The sequence below is a fragment of the Apiospora hydei genome (assembly GCF_038363865.1).
Source record: "Apiospora hydei strain CBS 114990 chromosome Unknown utg000004l_segment0_segment0, whole genome shotgun sequence".
Lineage (NCBI taxonomy): Eukaryota > Fungi > Ascomycota > Sordariomycetes > Amphisphaeriales > Apiosporaceae > Apiospora > Apiospora hydei.
This window is the reverse complement of record NW_027117363.1, coordinates 4,471,054-4,495,135: the sequence shown is the minus strand read 5'-3', so window position 1 is coordinate 4,495,135 and position 24,082 is coordinate 4,471,054. Positions and strand designations below refer to the sequence as shown.

The window sequence follows — 24,082 nt, the reverse complement described above, 5'->3', positions numbered from 1 at the left end:
CGGAGATCTGACAAGAGGGGTCTGGTGGTCCCGGCAGAGGAGATACATGATCCTGAGTACCTATACTAAACCGCATAAACCGGTCAGCGGAAGTAATGGTCAACTATTATCCACCCCCTTCTGGAAGCAATATCTAGCGCCGGACTCCCTACCTGTTTGGACGGGGACAAAAGGGAATGGTGTCAGCCGAATGTGCCCAACATGGAATGCAAAGCTATGGAGCGCCAGCCACAACAAAAACGACGGGACCGTGGAGTCCCCATAATCATAGTCCGGCCGATTATGCTGCTGCCCTGGGGGCAATCACATAGCAGCGAGTCAGCCTAGTTGGGTACCATCCTCCTTAAAATGCCCTACCTCTCTTGTCCCCTCGCTCCTCGGGTCCAGCTCTGCTTCTTTTCCACATACAACCAACTGATAATTACCAGTTGAAGCCCCTCACCAGTATTGCGCCCTGTGCCACAAACCAGCCAAACATGGAAGGCGTCAGGATTCTCCTCCTCTACCTGGCTGTCCCCAGTCTGCTGTTCTCGGTGTTACAGCAGATATTATCATGGAGGAAGAAGGGCCCCAAGCGGTCCATCCCAGGCCCAAAGCAGTATCCAGTGATAGGCCGCGTGCACGATCTGGACCGCTTCAGCATGTGGAAAAAGTTCAAGGAGTGGGCGGACATATATGGACCTATCTATCGCACAAGTATGCTCGGCCAGCAGTTCATCATCGTATCAGACGAAACCATTGCACAGGAGCTACTCGTGAAGAGGGGGCACATCTACTCCGGCCGACCTCAGATCCGGGCTCTCTTTGACCACAAGACGGGGCCTGGATACGTCGCCTTGATGGACCGCACTGGTGAGTCACGAACCACCCATGACTACATCTGTTTGCCGTACTGAAAGCTCACTCGATGCCCTCACAGATACATGGACCAAGCAACGCAAGTGGATTCACGCGGCCATGGCCGACTTCCATCGGGCACACTTCCACGGCGTGATCGAGGAGGAGGTAAAGAGGTACCTCGCGGTATTGATGCTGGACCCGGCCAAGTTCCACGCCAACACGCGCGAGCACTGCGGCCGCATCATGAGCAGGCTCGCGTGGGACGATGCGTCGATCGGCAAGGAGAACGGCGACAGCGCCGACTGCACCCTGACCCAGATGTCCGTGTCGGGCCCCATTGTCAACACCATGACCCCCTTTGTGGTCCATCCCGTGGGCCCTGAACCCCTGGAAGAAGTTCGAACGGGCCCGCGAGGATAAGCAGCGCGCCTGGTGGCTGAACTCGCTGAAGCTGGCCAAGCAGCGCTACCTGAGCGGCAACCTGCCCGTGGAGACATGGTCGTTCCGCTACCTCGACAACCTCTACAAGGGCGGAAATACGACCCTCGAGCAGAGCGAGAAGGACGAGGAGTTTGCGAGCTGCATGTTGGGCTTCCACAACCTCGTTGGCGTCGTCACGATATGTGGCCCGATGCAGTTCTTCCTTATGGCCATGACACTGAATCCAGGTATGACGAGCAGGAATATGGTAATTGCTGTTCCACTGCTGACCACGGCATCATATAGAATGGCAGAAGAAAGCTCAAGAAGAGATCGACCGCGTTTGTGGCGACCGGATGCCTACGACGGCTGACTCGCCCAACCTACCGACAGTCAGAGCCTGCCTCAAGGAGACGCTACGCTGGCGCTCTGGTGTACCCCTCGGTATGTTTGTACCTTCGTTATTCTTCTTGCTCCTGTTATCATATCCCGATGCTAACTTAAGAACCAGGGGTCCCTCACCAAGCCGAGAAAGACGACGAGTATATGGGCGAGAAGATTGCTGCCGGCACTATCGTCCTTGCGTGCGAATGGTACGTTACACCCTCTTTCGCCTTTTTCCCCTCCCAGCAGAGAGACAGTATACTCACGTTTCTTACAGGAGCATGAACCGCGTCCCCGAGGTGTACCCGGACCCCGAGAACTACCACCCGGAGCGGTACCTGGAGCCCGGCTGGCCGACGTACCAGGAGCCGCTGAGCCGGTACCCGAACTTCCGCGAAGGCAAAGGCATGCACACGTTCGGCTGGGGCCGGCGGACGTGCCTGGGCCAGCACATTGTCGACGACGAGATGTTTGTCTCGGGCGCCGCGGCGCTGTGGGCCTTCGACCTGAGCAAGAAACGCTGCCCCTCGACGGGGGAGGAGATGGACTTCGACAGCGAGGCCACCAACGCCCACGTCATCCTCGAGCCCCTGCCCTTCCCCATGGACATCAACCCCCGGAGCGACGAGCGCGCCGCCCAGGTCCTCGCGGGCTATGCCGGGGTTCGAGACAAGTTGAAGGTTTAGATTTGGCGGGTTTACTGTATTGCAGATTGTTTTGTTTGTGTGCTCCAGATGGCTGAGGGAACCTCTGGGTTGAACTTGTTGAAACTTGTTCATCGATGCGAGCATTAGAAACAATTGAGCTGGGCTTTCGAGGTGGACAGATTTCGTGTCCATGTCATATTACAAACCACATATCATGTATTATTGTACCCGAAACTGCCTCAGCATGCCCACTCGGTGTTCTTGTGATTCTAGTTTCCCCTAACAAACACCCATGACTAAGGCACAAATGTTGGGCAGACGGGCCCAGTGTCGTCTTCCTCGTATGTAGAAGCGTTTTGAGTATTTTTCCTTGCTTGTTTCGTCTCAATCCTGATTATTTATAGTCAATACTGCTTCTATTCGGATCAATGCTTTTCGTGATTCCGTTCTCTCCCAGTCTCAAGACCGACTCGATCTCTAATATGCCGCGACCTGGAAACAATAAACAAAGAGCATTCCTGCCTACAGGCTCCTCATGATGAAACTATGAAGTAGTGCCTGGTTTGCGATCCTGTTCCCCATCGAGGAGGTCCTTCCTCCCATTCGCTGATATTTATATCAACTCACTCATGGGACCGAGGGCTTCCTTGCCTTGGTATGAGACGTTGTTTGTAGCCAGAGCCGCACAAGAGACAGCGGATAGGAAGAGCGCTACGGAACAGTGGAGGCCATCTTATATCCTTCTTACTTAAGTGGGCAGTCGGCAGCTCCACCTACCCCAGTGTGCATAGACCTGGTGCCGAGCACAGCGTGCGTGTGGAAACGTTTGTATAAATCGCAAATCAAGGAGGTCCAATCGGTCTCGTTTCACCAGGTGGGCGGTGAAACTAGCATGCCAAGGACCTGGGCTTCACGAGCCAAGACGGAGGGTCCTCCGGTAACGACGAGGACAAGCTTCTCTTGGCAACCCACACTCATCGTAGATCCATAGTGGCTGGTGTATTGTGAGGTCGGGGAATGCCATCGTTTTTCGACAATTTCCGTTGCCTTGCCTTGTATTCTGCTTGTTTAGTATGCTCTGGGGGTTGAGATGCTATACTCTGGATCGGTATAGCCCATCTATCTGTATAGTGGCTATGAACTCTGTCAATTACCCATGGTTTAACCTTAAAAAGGGACGTTTATAATATGATGATGTATACCGATAGCCCTTATCCGACATCTGTCATCAGCAAACTCTAAACGCTATTGCATGCCGCGGCAGTAATATAGCCTCTATAGCCTCTCGCCCCAGGGCCTGTGTGGGTTGAAACGAGGCGAGTGAAGGCGGTCTCCTTTTAGCACCGTAACTTCCCGCAACCGCTTAGTGCATGAAACGGAACAGGAAAAAGCCACAATGACCGGGGCCGCGGGTAGGAGAAGCTTATTATCCCATGAACGGACGAAAACGGGTATATCTCCGATGCGCAGCCAATATGATCGCCGTCGCCATGCTCGCTCCCTCCGCCCACGGGCTCGATGACCATGCCATGACGGCTGGGAAGGGGTGTATTCTTGTACATACACCTGTGGCGATCGATGCCATCATCCGTTGTTGCTATTGGAATAGAGAATTTTTAGCATCTGTGGTGAGGTGTGGTGTGATTGTGGTTGTTACTCGCGCATTTCTTGGCGTCTGATGGGTTTAGCCCTCAAGGCAAGTGTGCTTCTAAAATTGACCAAATAGCCCCCATTTACACTGATGGTCGAACTGCACTTGTCATTGATGTGACAGTTGTTCTCTCTGTTGAATCAAGTTGGATTGGTCCGTGTTTGGTGCCTCCCTTCCCGTTGCCTGCCTGCGCCCCCCCCTTTTTCTCTCGCTCGACCCCCGGGATCAACCCCGGAGTCTTTCACGGGGCCCCCGCTAGTATTACCGGATATCTCTGGGTTCCGCAAGCGGCCTGTAGGCCATGCAGGGTATCCTCGCATTCAACTACGAGGTATTATCGCTGTCCCCGTCATGGGGCGTAAGGCTTGGGATGCCGGTTATCCCCGGATCCGCGTCTACGGCCCCTCCTCCACTCCACCTAGTTGGTTGCATGCATACCAAAGATCGTGAGGGCCAACCCTCGCGCATATATGTGATGGATGGCTGTCAGAATTAATCTGGCGCTCTTGGGCTTTCCCACTGGCCCTTCCGGTGTAGAGAAGGGTAGAGCCTGGCAGATCAGAGCCAGCATACCCCTATCCAGATGCAGTCACCTTGCACTGTCAGCCAGCCTGCCCAATGCAACACACTTATCATTGGCCAACATAACCCTCATAATCAATGGAAACAAGGACCAGTCGGCCATCATGGGTTTTATTGGAAACATTTGCATGTTAGAAGCAGAAAAGTCACCCTTCCGATGATGTCGGCTAACCGAACAGGCCACCAGCTTTGCCCGATCCCTGTGCATCGTGGCTCAGTCTCGATATAGACTAAACGCACACCAAACATAGCCTTTCTACCAACGAACGTCTGACTCGGCCATGGAAGCAGTGGCAGGACTCGGGTCTCCCATCGGGAAGGAATCAAGACATGCCACTGCCTCGACCAGAGACGCATCGCCATCCTGAGTCAGCAGTGCTTGGACTTGTGCGCTTCTTCCCCCTTTCCCTAAATTCCGTGACAACACACCAGGCAGGCACCATGGCGAGACTGGACATGAGAGAGAAGGTAGAATGGGCGAAAGACGTCGTCCGAACCGACACGACCACCAACAGAGTCAAGAGCTTCGTCGTCGTCGGCGCCCCCAAGCTCCCCAGCGCGGCCGGGCAATACCTTCTCGACAAGTTCCCCATCGTGCAATGGCTCCCGCGCTACCACCCTCCTGGCTGATACAGGACTTCATGGCCGGTCTGACGATCGGCGTGCTGCTGATTCCCCAAGGCCTCGCCTATGCCAAGATCGCCACAATACCGATCGAGAATGGGCTGTATTCCGGCTGGATCCCCCGCCGTCATGGCCGTCCTGATGGGAACGTCAAAAGGTGTGTTCATTCGTCTCATATGGTTGTTACGACGTAACACATATTACGAGCGGCTCTGACGATGCGTGATATAGACCTCTCATCCGGCCCGACCTCTGTCTTGGGCCTTTTGACTTCTGAGATTGTCCACGATCTGTCGGCCGAGTACAGCCCCACGGCCATTGCCAGCGCCGTCGCGTTCATGGTCGGGGTGTACAACCTGGTGCTGGGCCTCTTTGGTCTGGGCTTCCTGTTGGAATTCGTCTCGGTCCCTGTGCTCACAGGCTTCATATCTGCGACCTCCCTGACCATTGGCTTTGGCCAACTTGGAAGCCTGGTTGGTCTCAGCGATACCCCTGACGGCATATTCAGCATCATAGGATAAGTGCTGCAGCGGCTCCCTAAGTGGTAAGTTCTCCTACCTGCTCAGTTTCGTCTTCCCTCCGTATTTTCGGGTTTCGAAAGTAGCTGACATAGCCTTTTTTTTGTGTGCGTATAGGGACGGTCCCACATGCGCCATCGGCTTCGGAACCGTCGCGATCCTCCTCGCGCTCGAAAAGATGGGCAAGACCTGGGGCAAGAAGAACTTCGTCATCAAGTACGTCGCGTCCAGCCGCGCCGTCTTCGTCATGGTCCTCTTTACCCTCGTCAGCTTCTTCGTCAACAAGGACCGTGGCGCGAAGCCTCTCTGGTCCATCACCAAGGTCAAGACTCAGGGGATCGCGGCCCCGAAGTCCCACGATATCGAGCTGCTCCTGAAAGTCGCTTCCCGGGCCTTTGCTCCGCTGGTGGCGTGCGCGTTGGAGCACTTGGCCGTGGGCAAAGCCTTTGGGCGACGCAATGGCTACTCGATCGACCAGACCCAGGAGCTCAACTATCTCGGTTTCACCAACGTCATCAACAGTTTCTTCAGCGTGATGCCGATTAGCGGTGCCATGTCCCGCACAGCGGTCAACTCCGAGTGCCGCGTCAAGAGCCCGCTCAACGGCATGGTTACGGCCGGCTTCATTCTCCTGACCATCTACGTCCTTTCGCCGGCGCTCTTTTGGTTGCCCAAGGCCACGCCTTTCTGCAATTATTGTAAGTTACATGCCTGACCCTTATTAAATACTGCAAGGTACACCGTCTAACACGCAAAACTTCCAGATCATGGCCGTCGTGCATCTGTTCGGCCCCGTCTCGCTCTTCTACCGTTACTGGCGAGTCTCCTTCGCCGACTTTGTGGCATCGATGCTCTCCTTCTGGATGACCGTCTTCGTCTCGGCCGAAATCGGCATCGGCGTCGCCGTGGCGTGGTCCGTCATCTACACACTTCTCCGCTCCGCCTTCGTCAAGCCTCTGGTGCAACTAGATGACAGCAAGGTCGACGACGAGTTCTCTCCACCCTCCTCCTCCTCCTACCGGGCCGCGGCGTTCTCCTCCCACTCCACCGAAAAACCGAACGACGCAGTGACAGACTTCAGCTACAACTTCGCCCCGACCGCCACAGCCACGGGCGCGGCCCTGAAGATCCCGAACGACACCATCATCATCCGCTTCACCGACGCGCTCTTCTTCCCCAACGCGCAGCGCGGCAAGGGCACCGCCCTCGAAGCCGTGCAGCTCGTCTACGACGCGGCCGCGCCCGCCGCCGCCGCGTCGGACAGCGAGCGGTCCTGGAGCGTCGCGACGGCGCAGCGGATCCAGCGACTACGCAAGGCGCGCGGCGGCGGGGGTCCGCGGCGGTCCGGGAGGAACCCCTCGCCGTCGTGGTCTTGGACTTGACCATGATGTCCTTCGTCGACGTGACCGCGGTGCTGGCGCTCGGGGAGCTCAAGGAGGACATCCGCGGCCACTGCGGGCCGCGGGTGCAGTTCCGCGTCGTCGGCATGTCCCCCGCGGTGCGCGAGCGCTTCGCCCGCGCCGAGTGGCCGCTCGCGGACCTCGACCCGAACGACGGGCGCTGGGGGCCGAGACCGACGTGCTGGACACCGATGTGGCCTACCCGAACTTGGAGTATGCCGTGCAGGGCCGACGGGGCAACGTGCTCGAGGCCGTCGTTTCGGAGAAGGTTTGAGACGGTTGGGGAAATCATGCTGGCATGACACAAGTGGGCTAGCTTTCCCTTTGCACCCTGGCGTTCATCTATATCGGATTCTAGGTATTCAGGGAATGTTTCAATGTGATTACTTATTTACTTTGCCATGAGGTTCGTGCTATTTGCAATCTGTATTAGGTCTGCTGTTGAGGAATCTCAACATCCACTCTTTCCATGTCTCGGTTATAAGTTAGCTGCATAGGAAGGGGTCTTTATTCGATGTACCCCACGAGAATTGAGTTCCTGGAATGAATATTCCAAGGCGCAGGTGCCTTTTCCACCTTTCGGCGCAGGCCAAGGCGAGAGACGCGGGTGTTGGTTAATCCTTGTCAGCAATTGGCGCAACATTGGTCAATTCAGGGGCTTGTCTACCTGCCAGATCTCGACTTTCCAAACACCTTCTTATTGTACAACGAAACTGTCTGCCCAGGTTAGATACAAGAAGTGATTAGCAGGCATTTAAAACCTTTCGCCATCGTGTTCCATCTTGATTTTCCGTGATACGACCCTTCCTACAGCTCATCAACCCTGATCTGTGCCTCCTCAAGGTCTACATCGGGTTGAGTGACTTCGTCCTTCTCTGCGCTTTGGACCTTCTTCCAGAAGATCTCGCCATTCTCGGGGTCGTCCTTGAACAGGTGATCGACGACCAACTTCTTGGGCGTCTCGCCCATCCACTGGAACAGGGAGAAGTCGCGGAACTCGTCAGCGCGGAAGACCTCGAGCATCTCCACGGGCTCGTCTCCGATGTTCTCGACAAAGTGGCCGTTGTTGCGAGGCACGATGCCAACGTCGCCTGGCACGTAGTCGAAAGTGCGGGCAGTGCCTTCGGCGGCGAAGATGGTGATGCGGGCGCGACCCTTAATAAAGAAAGACCACTCGTCGGCGTTGGGGTGCCAGTGCATTTCTCGGATAGCACCAGGCTGGATAGTGACATGGGCGGCGGCCACTGTCTTGGAAACCTCGAAGTTGTTGGAGTCGGTTATGCGCACTTCTCCGCCGCTCGTCTTCTTAGGCTCCTGGTCCAGCATGCGATGGGTGAAGTTGTACTTGGACTTCTTCACCCCCTTGCCTGTCGGTCGCTCCTCATTAATAGAGCCGGGATTGGTACCTTGGAAGTTGTGCTTTTCACTCTCTGGAATATGGGCGAAGATCTCTGGTGCCAAGTCGAAGTTCTTGGCGATGACCGACTTGGGAGTGTGGGCTATGGCAACGTCAGCTATCCGCATGTGCTGGGTATACCTGGGATTACGTACCAAGCCAGTCGCTCAGAATGAACGTAGACTCCTCCGAGAAACTCCCATCGTCAAAGATGAGAAGAAACTCGGTACCATTGGGACTCAAGCCTTGAAGTGAGTGAGGAACACCGCTGGGGAAATACCAGAGGTCGCCTTTTTCAAGTCATCCATGAAGTTACCACCTTCATAGTCGATGGCCGTGACACGGACTTCTCCGTCCAAGACATAAGCCCATTCTGCCTCCTTGTGCCAATGTAGTTCCCTAACGACTCCTTGATCCAGGCACATGTTCACCGCAGCCAGTTCTACACTGGAGCCAAGCTCGCGGACAGTGGTCTGTCGCGTCCAGCCCCCTTCCTGCAGCAATGCGTTAGCGGTGGGTGAATGAGTAGGGGGGCCAAGCCGCTTCGCGACTCGTGAGATGAACTTTACCTCAATCCTCACGTGAGAATCGGCAAAACTCCAGCGCATGTTGTTCATACTGCCGTGGTCGGTGGATGGCGGGCGCACCATATCCGGACCCTGCCGGGATCGCTCCCAGTTCCAGGGGCCCAGCACGGACGCGCCGAGGCCAGTATGGTAGGGAAGGGGATCCAGCTTATCGCCGACCGAGTCGACTGCTTTATCAAGAGGGTCCCTGAAGCCGGGGGTATGAGGAGACTTGTTCTTTCCGAAGTTTGCAGGCAGCGGATGGCCATCGAGCAGCCGTTGGCGCGGGCTGTCCTGAACCGAGACAGCGAGCCCAAGTTCGCTCAGTGCCGCGCCGAGGACTAAAAAGGAGCTTGCAAGCTGCATGGTGGTGATCGGGTATTGGGTGTGTAGGTATGCTGGCAAGGTCCCAGCCCACTGAGAAGTACCTAGAGAATGCAGACAAGAGAGAAACAAGCCGGGGCTTACGGTAAGGTTCCCTGGTGGGTTTAAAGCCTACTTTACATATGAAGTACGACGACAGTCAATGGGCGAGCGCAACTGCAAGTCTGCAACTTCTTGTTGACGTATGCGATCACTCGTGCTTGGAGCTTGAGTGGGGATGCAGACAGGGATCACACAAAGTCTCGTCATGACTTGCATGCCGACCAAAAGGCAAAAGGCCACCTCCTACTAGCAGGCCGCATGCTATGTTGGGTGCTGAAACATCTCCGCGTGGGTGTTACAGTAGCAACCGAACGGTCGACTGGGTAGAGCTTCTGCTGTCGGTTGGTCTTCTCGGGACTGGGATCCTGGCAACCATGACAAGAGATCTTGGGAGGCCCCATATCACACGTGTAGGCGCAACGCAATAAACTGTGAAGAGAGCAGTCTCTCGCCATGCCGGGTTAGCCGCGACGGGGTCTTCCACGGCCGTGGTAACCGGAGGCCGCGTGTTGGAACCTTGGCACACTACGCGCCTAGTTTCTTGCCGTCTTCCAAGTTCGATCCGGGAAAGAGTCGTGTCACGTTGTGATATCTCCGGAATGGCGCCAGAAGACCAGATGCCACTAGCAGTACATGTACATAGTTACTAGTCGCCCCCGGATTGCTGCGAAAAGATATATGAGCTGAAGTTTGGCCGAAGGCGTTTCTAGCCTTCAACTACATACTTCTTATGTATGTATGCTACCACCGCCAACATCGGTCTTGGTGCATCACTTGGCCGCATCATACACACCGTAAGTGAGTGAGCACAAGCTTGCAGCTAGCTATGATGTACTTTCCAATGAGCACCGGCTGCAATGCACACATTCGATCTTTCCTTTTACTTTACAGGCGATGAAGGTTTGACTCTCGTACGAGATAGGTATTGCACGATATGCTTCAGCCACAAAGATGCACCGACTGCTGCAGGCCAATTGTCGCCGACAGATGGGCCGAGTGTCAGTAGTTTTGCGCCTCGCAGTGGGCGGCCTGTGAAAAGACAAAATATTAGGCGAGATCCCATCCTTCAACTTAGCATACTTACCCAGTGTGGCATTTACTGGTACTATGTTCCAATGGTAAGAACACCGGGAACAGATTCTCGGACCTTCTGTCGCGTCTCTCACCGGGCTTCAAATTACATTAGGCACATAAAGACAGTCGGTAGCAGCTGAACAAAAGCTGAAATGTCAGCCCTGGCCAACTGAAACAAGTGAAGCCCAGGCTGCTAGGGGTGCTGCTACCCACTGCCCCGTCTTGCCCATCGCTCGCAGCGCTAGAACAACTAGAACGGCAAGAACGGTCAATACCCGGCATCCAATTCCCGATGCCAGCCCCAGTCTGCCAGTCCGCGATCTGGTTTTAGATTAGACGAACTTGAAAAAGCTCGAACCTCTAGGTATGTAATCGTTCTGCCAGCATACGTCAGATCGATGCGAGTCAGTCCCTATCGAGGCCGGTAGTCTGCTCTGGGCCAATCTACTTACTTGAGCACCCCCCTCGAGAAATACCTTCTCACCTGTAATCGTTAACGCGGTTGGCTTTCGCTTCTCTTGTCACCGTACACTTTATCTGGGTAAATCTTACCTGCATAACCCCTACGTACTACGTCATGGCATCCTCCAGCGCCTACGGTTCCTTGAGGAGCCACTCCAGATCGGCTGCTCGCCGCAACGCCGACGAGGAGCACCCTTTGCTGGGCAGCAGGAATTCGGCAAAAACCTCGATATGGCGCGAGAAGCTGACCGTAGACGTCCATCGCGATTGGGCAGATGTGGTGCTGCTGGTGTGCTACAGCATCACTGGCCTGCTAGACAGTGCGGCCATATCGACCTGGGGATCCTTCGTCTCCATGCAAACAGGTGCCTCTCATTGCAGCCCGGGCACGATGGAAAACATACGTGCTAATCAATGCTTCGTTTAGGAAACACAGTGTACATCGGCCTTGGATTAGCTGCCCCCTAATGAGTCGAAGCGTTGGGTCAAGTCGGGGGTCTCGCTGATCTCGTTTTGCGTGGGATCCTTTTGCTTCAGTCGCTTCCACCGGCGCTTCTCGCCCTGCCGGCGCTGGGTATTGTGCACTTCGTTCTTGCTCCAGATGGCCTTCATCGTCGCCGCCGCCAGCGTCATGACGTTGGCGCCCGCTGCTGCCGACGAAAGGGACAGCATCAGCTGGAACGTCCTCGTCCCCATGGCCCTCGTCGCCTTCCAGAGCTGCGGCCAAGCCGTCACCAGCCGGGCGCTCAAGTACAACTCGCTTACGAGCGTCGTACTGACCAGCATCTACTGCGATCTGTTCTCGGACACGCAACTGTTCGCATTTCACAACCCGGAGAGGAACCGACGCGTGGGGGCGGCCCTCCTGCTCCTCTCTGGTGCTGTCATGGGCGGTTTATTGTCTCGAAATGATGTTGGTATTGTTGGGGTTCTGTGGATTGCAGCTGGACTGAAGCTCCTTGCTGCCATCACCTGGTTTCTTTGGCCGGCTGCCGATCAATGAAGGTTCGGCATGACCAAAACCTGTGATGCCAGCGGGGGCAGATAGCGCGGTGCGGGTGTTTTTGGATGAGCAAGTCCGCCTGTCTGAGCTATGGTATACGTTTAAAACTGTGTAAAATACCATTACATATAATACAATCGATCAACTAAAGATAACCACGTGCAAGATGTAGCTTGGAAATGGAAGAGATCGCCGTCATCATGCAGCGCTGTGGGGTTTGGGCCACTGCAACCCAGCGGGATGGCTCAGCGGGTGATTCAGGCCTAGAACAACCCCACGATTTACAGCTGAAGCCTCAGATGGTCGATTTGGGCCTATAATTAATAATAGTCCGAATGGACTTTACCACCATATTATTATTAGCCTTATGTTCCACTCTTCCAATGCTAGTGATGCTACCTAGGTCATAGCGTATAATCATGTATACTTAGAATTGGTATGTTTAGATAAGGAAACGATCCTGGCATAATCACCCCTTGCTCACTCTACTGAGTATGTGCAAGTGATTCAGGTGCGTGTGCTCCTTCCATGTGTTCCGATGGGGCTTGCTCGAAATCGTTGGATCTTTGCATGTTTGCCTGTTTGCCAAGGTAGCACCAGCCTTTTCGTATATGCAATTCGGCAGCCTGCACCCTCTTGTCATGTCTTGTCCTACGTAAGGATGTGATATGTATTCCTTGTACATGCTACTTGCCCCGCTCTTCCGGCCTGCTGCTCACCGTACGCCGCCAAGCTTCGCTCTCTCCGGCTATCGTCAGCCTATGTGTAAAAGATCCCAAGCTGGTGGAACTCGTTAGCAAATCTCCTACCTTTAATCACGTAACCGTTACTCAAGAAGCAAATCCAAAACCACCATGAAGCTCGCCGTCTTCAGCGCCAAGCCCTACGACAAGCTCTACCTCACCACCGAGCACGCGGCGGAGCTCGCCCCGGAGGCCGGCATCGAGGTCATCTACCACGACTTCCCGCTCTCGCTCGAGACGGTGGAGCTGGCCCGCGGCGCCCAGGCCGTCTGCGTCTTCGTCAACGACGCCGTCGACGCCCCCGTGCTCGAGGCGCTCGCGCAGTACGGCGTCAAGGCCATCCTGCTGCGATGCGCCGGCTACAACCATGTCGACCTCGAGGCCGCCAAGCGTCTGGATTTCTTCGTCGCCAACGTGCCCTCGTACTCGCCCGAGGCCGTCGCCGAGTTCGCCGTCGCCCTGATTCAGACTCTCAACCGCAACACCCACCGCGCCTACAACCGCGTACGCGAGGCCAACTTCAATCTGGACGGTCTGCTTGGCAGGTATGTAAAAGTTAACATCTAAACCTCAAAACTTGGGGGTTCTTCCCTGGTACACGAATCATGTGACTACATTGGCCCATCAACCCCTGAGATACCCCTTAATGGTAATAAAAAACAGGAGACATATTGGATATGCGAACACAACCACAGCCTCGTGCCTGTCCTTGCATACTGAACCTAAGAACTCATTACTAAAATTGCATGCATACTCTAGGAACCTGCATGGAAAGACCGTGGGTCTAGTTGGGACGGGCAAGATCGGCGTTGCGCTGGGGCGGATCATGGCGGGGTTCGGCTGCAAAGTAATCGCCTACGACCCCTTCGAGAACGACGAGTTCAAAAAGTGCGGCGGGACCTACACGGACCTGGACGACTTGCTCGCGCAGAGCGACATCGTGAGCCTGCACTGCCCGCTGACGGACAGTTCCAAGCACATCATCAACCGCGACTCGCTGGCCAAGATGAAGCCGCGCGCCATGCTCGTCAACACGTCGCGCGGGGGCCTCATCCACACCAAGGCCGTCATCGCCGCGCTCAAGTCGAAGCACCTGGGCGGCCTGGCGCTCGACGTCTACGACGGCGAGGGCGCCCTCTTCTACAAGGACCACTCGGGCGAGATCATCGACGACGACGAGCTCATGCGCCTGACCACCTTCCACAACGTGCTCGTCTGCGGGCACCAGGCCTTCTTCACCGACGAGGCGCTGTCGGAGATTGGGGCTTGCACCATACGCAACCTGGCCGACTTCGTTCAGCGGCGCAAGTGCAAGAACTCGCTTGTCCTTCAGGGGCACGCCCTGGTCAAGAGGGATTCTGTCCCGGTCCGCATCTAAATGCTTATTTGACATGGGGGATTGGCCCAGAGTAACTTCACAGTGTCACGCGTCAAGCCAGTTCTAGACTCGGGAAAGCCTAGGCTGTTACTTGTGTCCAACAGGTATCATATACACCAGTGGACATTACATGGATAGCTAGCTCGGCTTCGGCTGCTGCCCTAATCAGAAACAAATGTACTGCATACACTGCTTTAGGCAAAGTTGAGAGCGCAAGATGATCCTATGGTAATTTATCTATTTATGATTGCCTTCTTGGCGGCAAAATATTCCAAGGTGAATTGCGTAACCTATATAGATATATGTATATGTACCTTGACAAGAAAACACCACGGACCCCCTTATCGGAAAGGGGGTTGGGTGAGCGATGGATATGCAGTATATAGGGAAACAACACACGTCTTATCTATCGTCTATATACCCCAGAAATAGTATAATCCTTCTTGGGGCCGTTGACCGAGTACCCAATTCTCCATTCCTTCAGGTTGACAGCCTGGAACTTGAATTCGTACTTCACATTGTAGAGATCCTCAATGCACAGATGGCTCGCCTTAGCTTGCCATCCCTTGGTCTGCGCTGCCTCATCATCGGCATCCGGGACAATGAACTCGATATCGTGGAACAGATAGTCGGCTCGCATGTTGTCGTCCGCCTTGGCGAACCAGACGCTAAGCACATCCCGGGTTTCGTCGTATCTCCAGACGTAGCGCCGTGTGGCTCGGAATTTCATCCCGTTGCTTGCCATGAAGTCGCCGTCTTCAATGTACAAGTATTCCATGCCCAGATCGTCTTGGTCCGCGGCATTGCGGCCGTCCGCCGTGCCTTGTCGCAGAATGAATTTGGCTGTTCCAACAAAGCGCCCACTTGGGTGGGATGGCAGCTTCGACACCAGATCGCGTTCCAGTTTCCACTCCCCCAGTAATGACCTAAAGACGGCCTGGGCGACGAACTTGGCCTTAGTCAAGCCACCTAGAGCGGTTTCGTGCGTGCACGCTAGGTTCTTCTCTACCTCAGCAATCTGTGACTGGGCTGCTCCCTCAGACACATACCGAGCAGGGGTGAGAATATCCATGCTCTTCCCATTTGCTAAGGGCGGTGTCTCCTTAGGCGTCGAGATCTTCATCTCCAGGGCTTTCGCAAATTCTTGCATCAGGAACGCGTAGTCACCCATCGGAAACTGTGCCAGTCGTGGGTCTGAGCGAAGATTCATTACATTTTGAATGGAATTATCACATTCAAGCGCCTCTTTCCACGCTTGAGAGGGTTCTGATGTCGCCCAAAGACGGGCGATGAATCGAGCTTGCATTTCCATCACGCCCCAATAAGGTGAACGGTAGAAACCAACGAAGCCGAGAGTGGAGAGAGAAGGGTGATGTGTCCCGTGAAAAGCGAGAGCAGCTGGGAGGCTGGGGTGCGAGGGGGCATATGAGATTGTTTCTAGAACTTCCGATGGGAGGAAGTCTAGGGATGGGCAAGGATCAAAGCCAGTCGCAAGGACAACAGCGGCTATATCCTCAATCTTCTCAGTTGAGGGCAAGAGCACAGCCGTGTTCCCAGATAGGGACGACACTTTACCTTGGCTGACAGATATCAAACCAGATCTGACAAAGTCGGCGTAGTGACTGCTCATTGCCAAAAATGGCTGTTGTTCTATGAGGTCATCGCCAATCTTGATGTTGGGAGAGAATTCGCCCTGGTCGGTCCCAAGAACTGATTGGAAAATCGAGTTGAATGTCTTGGCCGAGTCCACGCTGATATGTCCGGAGCTGTTGATCAAGGGTTGAGGCCGATTCGCTAAGTTGTAAGACGGAAGATCGCAGGGTAGAAAAGGGGTGCAGCAGCAGCAGGCTTTGGAAAAAATACTTAGAAACACACTATGTTGGTCGGTGTGGGCATGGGCCTTACCTTGGCGGAAGTGAATAATGGGAATACCCAAGAAGGTCGCTGAGCAATGTGCTGGATCGAATACTTCTCCGGGTTCTCGAAAGGCTTTTCCCCAGGGCCATGCACCGCGGAGGAAAGGTGAGTGGCGATGGTGCCGGCGATCTCGATGCCTGACATCTGCCCCCAACGATTAGAATCTTGTGCCCCTTTTGGTTCCCTTTGGCCAGAAGGTCCTTCAAATCCCGATACTTGCTGCTGTGTAGTATGGGAACCTCAGCTTCCTTCGGCAAGTAGTCGGGCCAGATCGGCTTGCCGAAGAAGCCGGTCGTGACAAGCAGATGGTCGAAGGTGTGAGATTGCGGCCCCTCCTCCGACTCGGTCTCAACCTTCCAGGCGCCATCCTGCTGCAACTCGGTCCGGACGACCTTGTGGCCCAGCCTCACGTCTGCACCTCCGTACCTTTCTGCGTAACGTTTGAGGTACTGTCCTACCTGCCATGCCCTTGGCATCTGCGGGACATTGTCGTCCCATGCGAGGTCGCTGAACTGCACCGTGTGCTTGCTCTGGTTGGCCACCATCAGCGGATGGACTAAGCCGGCGGCATCGTCCTTGGTCAGTGGCCATAGTCCGCCGATCCGTGGCTGCGCATCATAGATGGTGACCTTGAAGGTTGCTGGAGCCACATCGTGCAGCAGTGCTTTGGCTGCAACCAAGCCCGAAGGTCCGGCGCCTGAGGTCTGAGTGAGTCGGGGTGTATTGGCGTATTGCGATCGCGAGTATGGGATATACAAGCAGGGAAGAAGTGGCTAAGGAACCGGCTTACCAACGATGCAGACGGTTTTTGTCATGGTTCAGGGTTGCCGAAAGCGCACAAAAGAGGAGCGTGGACAGGCGGGAGAAGAGGCTCGGAGTTTGCTCCACAACAGATCTTTGGCGAGCGCTGAACCAATTCCAACGACGGGCTGGCTGGGTGGGGAGGCGGTCTGCGCTAAAGAGAGATCTACCTAAACCCCAAGCCAAGGGTTACAGTTCTTGGCGACTACAAATTGTTGATCAATTCAATGGTACCTAGGTAGGCGTTTTGAAAAGCCCGGATGTACGCAGCAACTTGAAACAGTGGTATATGCTTGCCACGTGGAAAAGTGTTGTTCCTCTGTCTGTCTAGGTGAGATGAGATCTTGTGGGCTCTGTCTTCACATTCTAGATTTGATGCTTCATAAGCAATCGGACGTCAGCGTCATTTAGCTATAACGCTCGCCATTTGTTGATACGTGTTGAGAGGCCCGCTTCTCACCAGCATGGACTATTGCGCAACTCAGATCCATTTTGTTGTACAGTCAAGATGCGCATGGAACAACTTCCGCACCCGTAGTTTGACAGACGCGATGTTCGGAATCGGGCCCGGCACAGATGAACATTGACCAGCTCTTGCGACCGGCATCTCCCATGCCTCCATGTGGCTGACCCATGGGCTCCGTCCCTTTCCTGGTCGCCCGCCATGGCTGGGATATTTGTCTCAAAGCACTATAATCCTCTTGACCTCGTACTTCATCTTGAAGCGGTTTGCCTCGTTGCTAGTGGCAATAGCCGAGACATCCTCGCCAATCTGCCACCGACCCACGTACGTCCTAAACTGGACCAGACAGAGCCAGAAAGACTGCTGGTCACGAAGCTCCATTTCGAAAGACTCAAAGACCCGTGCCGGCCGGTAGCAGAGCCGGAGCCAGCTTGTCATCAAGTGCAACCCGGCTCATGGACTGGGTTTTGTTGGTCGAGGTTCCTGCCTCTCACCACATGTCTCTGAAGCATCCCTGCTTCTTGCCAAGCCTTCTACGCATTCCTCAGCTTCCATGCAGATATTACCATCCACAACACCGTCTCTTGCTGAAGCGACCGCCCGTCCATCTGGTTTTTCTTTTTCTTCTTCTTCTTCTTCTTCTTCTTCTGGCTCGTACAGCTCCGGCGGGCGTAAGCCTTTCAGCTTTCACAAAACCAACAGCCTAAAGCCTGCAACCGTGACATAACTGCAGCGACCATGTGGCCACCCGAACCCTTCGTGGCTATTCCTATAAAACTATATCTAAAGGGGGCCAGGGTGAGATGCTAATGGATATACAACGCAGCTTGACCAACCCCTGGAACTCACGGTATCGTTGCGTCGCATCGCCGTCGTGTAGGGTGCGGTAGATTGTTTCCGGGGGCTACTCGTAATCGCGAACAGCCCCAACAGTTCTCCATGCAATGCATCTCCGTACGGGAGCTAGCCAGGCCGGTAAGTCCCTACGAGCCGCACAGCGGTACGGTTTTGTCTTGCCTGATCTCATAAATCAGATTACGGCGAGCCAGGGTGAGTCAGATGGGATGCCTTAACCCCGGCTGTGCTACGAAAAACCACGCGCCGAGAAAGTGGTTCGAGTCACCTTCGTCGCGTGGAATTGAGTGTCACCAGCCTGGGGGCTCGTGGGCGCTGGCTCAGGGGCGTTTACATAGACCTCGTTCGAATATCTTTTTGGGAGGTGGTGGGGGGCCGGAGAAGAAATCGCTGGGATAGGGCATCTTCAAGAACGAACACCTGCCAGAGCATCCAGTTCTTACGAGATGCGGTCCCCACCAGTCCCTCCTAATAAGGTTGCAATTGGGCAGGCCCCTTCAGGGCACCAGGATGGACGGGCAGCAGCATCGGTTGTGGATAATAGGGCGATGACGGCGTCCGGAGACTCCGCACTAGCTTCAGTCATTCTCGATTCGATATAGCATTGCATCGACTCGAGTGGCACGAGTGATTTGAAATCGCGATACTGGCACTGACTGCCGAGTCGTAAGTTCCGCGCTTCCCTCCAGCAGCCCTCAAGCTCCTGTCTGATAGCGTGCGTACCTAGTACTACTAGCATACTAGTACAGTACTGTAAATGGTCCCGCGCGGGGTAGAATGGTGGACGACGGGGATCATAACTGGGCCCCCTGCTTAGCTTTGCTCCGGGAATACTCGACGGCTCGGTCTAAATGTATGGCGTTTGCCCATGCCGTGCTGCTTCCGAGGGGCTTTTCTCTTAGTTGCTTGCAAGATACTACCTCGGGTGTGATTCGTCTGAGTCTCTCGCCAGGCCGACGTGATTCCGCAAGTATCTGGTGATTGTTGTTTACTTGGCAGGTTGCCTGTGCAGCACTGCAGCGATCTGTATGACCAAGACTACATACCTGCCTAGACGGCCACCGCGGACCTGGCTGTTGCCTCGTACGACAGAGCCTTGCCGACGGGTTTATGTAGGGGGCATCGGATTCAGGCCATGGAAAGACCTCAATGTCTTGAGAGCGATGCTTCGGCCGCAAGAGCAAGCAAAGTTTTGGATGGCCGTCAATGTATCATTCTCATCAAGGAATCTATCTGTACTTTAGCGAAAACTAGCCGGCCGATCTCCAGGCGAATTGGCTGCCCTAGTTGTTATTTACCGGCCTACGTATAACTTTGAATATAACACAACACGCAAATTGTACGCCTTCGAGTGCAATGCTTGCGTTTTGTACCCTGAGCTTGGGGGAGCACAAGCACAGCCTTCGGCCATTTTACGCACATTCTTGGGATACCACACCCATGTGACAGTCTCTGCTGCAATCATGGCATGGGTGCGGAGAGGGTGGGATATTGCACATATCGAGCAAAGGGAATTCGCTGGAGTTGCAAGAGGGGGCTTAGTATAAGTTGAAGATGACTTCATAATTCACACCTCTCGGCAGGCTACCTACTTAGTTTGGATACAGTGTCAGTAGGAGTACTACCTGAGGGTCCTACCTGACCCGGGAGCCGTAGCCTAGCCCCCGCACTGCTACGATCTCCAGTCGCCCGGCTTGTCTAAAGCTTGCCGCGCCAAGAACCATGCCTCAAGCTAAGGCTATCCCACGGGGTGATCTACAAGTACACGATAATGCTTGGTGATGGGGAAAACAGACGGGACACGTACCTGCCTACGAACAACTGCCACCAAACAACGGCGTCTGAGCCGACGCCATGTAGAACCGACAGCGATGGCGGGACGGCCACACCGAATCGTAGGTTCCGACTCTCTTTGCCTGTGCAGGAGACAGGGCTCGCCTAACGAATTACTATGATTGGCAGGACGGATATACACGCAATAAGAGGTTCGATGAATGCCACTCCCCTCGTTGTTGAAGCTCGACTAGAGTATCGAACCTGGCTAAGAGCTGGAGTAGGTAGAGAAGATATCGATTCCGCATTCATAAGCAAGGCTCAAACATCCGTAGCTCCCCAACAGTCCTCATGGCGGGACGGAACTACCGAGACGAAGTACCTTGACAAATGCAATGCACATCAACTGAATAAGTACGACATGGATGATTGATGTGAAGGTTCCTGATTGTTGCAAGTAGGCAGGCTGTGACCAGCCATTTCATGGTGTGTGGCGTGTGTCCCCTGGCGCCAGATGCAATGGATGTGCCGATTGATTGATGTGGTAAGTATTGGAAGGTATGCAGAAAAAGTGAGGTACTTAGCTCCTTCCGCCTTGAGCACCACACACACACACCCCCTCCCCCATGTCCAAGTCCAAGTCCAAGTCCAAGTCCATGTCCAGGATAAGAAAATAACCTGGACTCTCTCCCTTCATTCATCGTCCATATTTCAGATGTCGATCACTCATTTCTCTCCCAGATCCCGCCCTGCCTGACTGGTCAAATATCTACCCTACAGCCGGTCGTGGGACTTCCTTCCACCAACTCTACACCTGTATCTTGACCCTACCATTTTCTTCTTCATTGTTCATTTTCGCCACGCCCTCTTCACAATTCTGTAAAGCGGCCCTTCTCATATATTTGTATACGTAAACCCACATAGGGGTTACATATAAGCACACAGTTCAACACCCACTGCATACCCGCATTGGACTTGCAATCCATCCTCTCCCAAGTTTAACTTTCGGCACGCCGCGGTGGATCTGGCGGGAGACATTCAATTCTGGTTACGAGAACCTTTGCGGGCTTTTGTCACTGCGCGCCTTGGCTTCGACTGGGATCAAGACCATTCGACAATTGTTCTTCTGGGGCACGCTTTACACATTGGCTCAACATCCATAAGATGAGTGACCTCGAAAAGAGCGAAGGGAAGGCAGTCTCCTCCCGCCACGAGAGTGATGCTTCACCAGAAGTCGGCGGATACAACCATGGATCACTCTATGACCCAGACGCGCACCTGTCGCCTGAAGAAAGGGCAAAGATAGTGAGAACCTCGTGACTGCGCTTGAGTCCTCCTGACAAGTTGACTGACAAGAATACCAGGACCGCGCTCTGGTCTGGCGCCTAGACTGGATTCTCATCCCCTGGGTAAGTATGGGAACAACGGCACAATCTGTGATATACCATTGGATCACGGTCGGAGACTGACATGGACTCCACAGCTTTGTGTCTTGTATCTGTTGGCGTTTCTAGATCGAACAAACATAGGCAACGCCAAAATCGCGGGCCTGTCCACGGATCTCAACCTCACTACGCCCTCCTACAACGCAACGTTGACCATCTTTTTCGTGTCTTACTCGGTGTTTGAGCCGCTTACCAATGTCCTCCTCAAGAAGCTCCGTCCTTCCATTTTCATACCCATCATCATGTAAGCAGCTGCTGTTGGTCTCTTATGGTGCTATGCTGACAATCCTGGGTCTAGGGTCCTGTGGGGCTGTTCGATGCTGGGTATGGGGTTCGTCTACAACTGGTCTGGCCTCATGGCTGCCCGCTGGTTCCTTGGATTAACAGAAGCTGGTCTCTTCCCTGGAGTCAACTACTACCTGTCCTGCTGGTACAAGCGGTCGGAGTTTGGTGTTCGAGCCGTGAGTTACTCTAGCACATATGTCATAGGGCCAGTCTTCTCACTTATCTCTGTAGGCAATCTTCTTTTCTGCCGCCGCCATCTCTGGCTCCTTTGGTGGCCTTCTCGCCGCTGCCATTGAGAGGATGGATGGCATCGGTGGCAAGAAGGGCTGGGAGTGGATCTTCATTCTCGAAGGTCTCCTTACCGTTTGCTTTGGTGTTGCCTCCTTCTGGATGGTTCACGACTTCCCCGACGATGCTAAGTTTCTCGGGGACGAGGATCGTGCTCGTGTGGTTCGACGACTTAAGCTGGACCAGCAGGCTTCAGCCCAGCACGAGGACTGGAAATCCTCGTACTTGTGGGATGGGATCAAGGACTGGAAGATGTGGCTTGGAATGGCGATATATATGGGTTGCGATATGCCCTTGTATGCGTTCTCGCTCTTCTTGCCCACAATCGTTTCCGAACTTGGCTGGAGCGGTGCTGACGGGGAGGACGTTGTCCGCGCTCAACTCATGAGTGTCCCTCCCTACGTGGCCGCCGCTATCCTCACCGTCATCATTGGGTTCGTCGCCGACCGCACGCGCCAGCGTGGTCTATGCAACATTGCTGTTAGTGCCATCGGCATTGCTGGGTTTGCTATGATGGTCGGTTCCAACAACGCCGCCGTCAAATACGCAGGCACTTTCCTAGGGGCGCTTGGCATCTACCCATGCATCTCCAATACCATCAGCTGGATGGCGAACAATATAGAGGGTGTCTATAAGCGAGGTGTCGTGCTCGGTTTCGTGATTGGATGGGGCAATCTCAACGGGATCGTCAGTTCCAACATCTACTTTCACCAACCTCGGTATGTGGAAGGTCATGCAGTGATCCTTGCCTACATGGTCGTGTTCCTTTTCGGCGGTAGTCTTCTCATGACGACATTATTGCGCATCGAGAATAGGAAGCGTCGAGAGGGAAAGCGCGATTACCTGATGGAAGGAAAGACGGAGCAGGAAATCGATCTACTCGGCGACCGCCGCCCCGATTTCATCTACACGCTTTGAGCTGCGTTTCGGGCGTGGAAGGGTTCGGAGATTCGGGTAAGATCGGCCGTGAGAAGTTAGTTGGACGTCGAATTGTTGCATGCCCATTTTTGGTTTCATGAGGAGCAAGATCTAAGATGTCCTCTACAGAGAGGCACCGTTGCCCTTACATCTTTAGACCTGGCAAGGCCACTAGTTTGCTACAAATGCGCGATGCAGAGAACGGCGGACAACCTCATAGACAGATTCGTTTGAGCTATATATTTGCTTAATGTCGTCATTCTTCAGCGTGGTGAATTGTGTACTAAGTATGTATCTTGCATCAATAGTAATGCCCGGGACTTTTCACAATGTCACATTAGACGCCGACCATGGGCGAAGACGTTTGTTCCGTCAAAACTCTAGCAAATGAGGGAAGGGATGACTTCAAAGCTGGTGATAATATTGTTTGTTGAATGATCTTGTAATGTGGGCTCTATTAAACAACAATTACGCCCAAGGTTGAGTATAAAATATATAACCAACGACTCCGCTGGCCATAAGTACCATAGGCCACTTTCCTTTCCGCTGATTCCCCTGCGTGCCTCACTGTTGCTGTGGCTTCTCTGGTTGCGCCCCCTTCTGGCGTGCGTCTTCGCAATTCCCGATACATCTATTCAATCATTGCGGTCAGTACCAATAATCCGTCCGCGGGGAGAGTAAAAGGAAAGACGGAGACAGTCGGTGGAACTTACGGTATCAAGGACTCCTCTGCAAGCTGTTCGGAGGGGATCTCCGGCGGAATCGTATTGTTCAGTTTCAGTGCTTCAAGCCATCCCACAATGAAGATCTGAAGCACGCTGCAAGCCAGAGGGCAATAGACTCTGGGGTCGAGCTTTTCGTCGTTTGGGATTCTGAGCGAGCCCGGGGCGTCGGCGGCACTAGGTATCCGCGTGAAGTTCTGGGTGAGCTGGGTCGCCAGAGCCATGCTGGCGTCGTGGAAGAAGGCACTGTCGATGGGCTTGGGTTGTGTCCAAGAAAGATCAGCCACGCACATCTCCAAATGGCATACCCCCGTTGGCTCACAAGCACTTCTCGCGCCGTATAGCTCTTACGGCTGTGGGAGAGAGGGGGTTAGTAGCAGGGGAGGGGTGCATTCTTACCTCTGTTTCAGCGGCGGCCTTAGTCTCGGCGAGGTCTGGGACCAAGGAGGTGAATGCGGAAGCCCCAAGGGCCTGGAAGGCGAGAAGACGAAGGAAGTGCAT

At 54.3% G+C, this 24,082-nt stretch overlaps 8 protein-coding genes across 8 annotated transcripts; 5 read left to right on the top strand and 3 right to left on the bottom strand.

Moving 5' to 3' along the window:
* Window positions 1-476: 476 nt before the first annotated feature.
* On the top strand, window positions 477-2,330 carry PG997_003948 (Cytochrome P450; the record flags this gene model as incomplete). The annotated part of the gene is made up of 6 exons (XM_066808263.1): window positions 477-852; window positions 920-1,236; window positions 1,292-1,508; window positions 1,567-1,704; window positions 1,772-1,853; window positions 1,922-2,330. The coding sequence occupies 6 exons, from the start codon at window positions 477-479 to the stop codon at window positions 2,328-2,330; spliced, it is 1,539 nt and encodes a 512-aa protein (XP_066671881.1).
* Window positions 2,331-4,965: 2,635 nt separating this feature from the next.
* On the top strand, window positions 4,966-7,340 carry PG997_003947 (sulfate permease; the record flags this gene model as incomplete). Its single annotated transcript, XM_066808262.1, has 8 exons — window positions 4,966-5,118; window positions 5,160-5,274; window positions 5,380-5,621; window positions 5,665-5,729; window positions 5,784-6,364; window positions 6,402-6,946; window positions 7,018-7,164; window positions 7,239-7,340. The coding sequence occupies 8 exons, from the start codon at window positions 4,966-4,968 to the stop codon at window positions 7,338-7,340; spliced, it is 1,950 nt and encodes a 649-aa protein (XP_066671880.1).
* Window positions 7,341-7,873: 533 nt separating this feature from the next.
* PG997_003946 (oxalate decarboxylase family bicupin) lies at window positions 7,874-9,394 on the bottom strand (the record flags this gene model as incomplete). Its single annotated transcript, XM_066808261.1, has 3 exons — window positions 7,874-8,565; window positions 8,618-8,707; window positions 8,743-9,394. 3 exons carry the CDS (start codon window positions 9,392-9,394, stop codon window positions 7,874-7,876), a joined length of 1,434 nt encoding a protein of 477 aa, XP_066671879.1.
* Window positions 9,395-11,105: 1,711 nt separating this feature from the next.
* Window positions 11,106-11,993, top strand: PG997_003945 (uncharacterized protein; the record flags this gene model as incomplete). Its single annotated transcript, XM_066808260.1, has 2 exons — window positions 11,106-11,339; window positions 11,463-11,993. The coding sequence occupies 2 exons, from the start codon at window positions 11,106-11,108 to the stop codon at window positions 11,991-11,993; spliced, it is 765 nt and encodes a 254-aa protein (XP_066671878.1).
* Window positions 11,994-12,847: 854 nt separating this feature from the next.
* On the top strand, window positions 12,848-14,114 carry PG997_003944 (uncharacterized protein; the record flags this gene model as incomplete). The annotated part of the gene is made up of 2 exons (XM_066808259.1): window positions 12,848-13,281; window positions 13,496-14,114. 2 exons carry the CDS (start codon window positions 12,848-12,850, stop codon window positions 14,112-14,114), a joined length of 1,053 nt encoding a protein of 350 aa, XP_066671877.1.
* A 406-nt stretch (window positions 14,115-14,520) lies between these two features.
* PG997_003943 (uncharacterized protein) lies at window positions 14,521-16,846 on the bottom strand (the record flags this gene model as incomplete). Its single annotated transcript, XM_066808258.1, has 3 exons — window positions 14,521-15,880; window positions 16,047-16,728; window positions 16,822-16,846. 3 exons carry the CDS (start codon window positions 16,844-16,846, stop codon window positions 14,521-14,523), a joined length of 2,067 nt encoding a protein of 688 aa, XP_066671876.1.
* Window positions 16,847-21,087: 4,241 nt separating this feature from the next.
* Window positions 21,088-22,859, top strand: PG997_003942 (uncharacterized protein; the record flags this gene model as incomplete). The annotated part of the gene is made up of 5 exons (XM_066808257.1): window positions 21,088-21,228; window positions 21,288-21,332; window positions 21,407-21,612; window positions 21,667-21,829; window positions 21,885-22,859. The coding sequence occupies 5 exons, from the start codon at window positions 21,088-21,090 to the stop codon at window positions 22,857-22,859; spliced, it is 1,530 nt and encodes a 509-aa protein (XP_066671875.1).
* Window positions 22,860-23,423: 564 nt separating this feature from the next.
* On the bottom strand, window positions 23,424-24,082 carry PG997_003941 (uncharacterized protein; the record flags this gene model as incomplete). Its single annotated transcript, XM_066808256.1, has 3 exons — window positions 23,424-23,490; window positions 23,573-23,838; window positions 23,981-24,082. 3 exons carry the CDS (start codon window positions 24,080-24,082, stop codon window positions 23,424-23,426), a joined length of 435 nt encoding a protein of 144 aa, XP_066671874.1.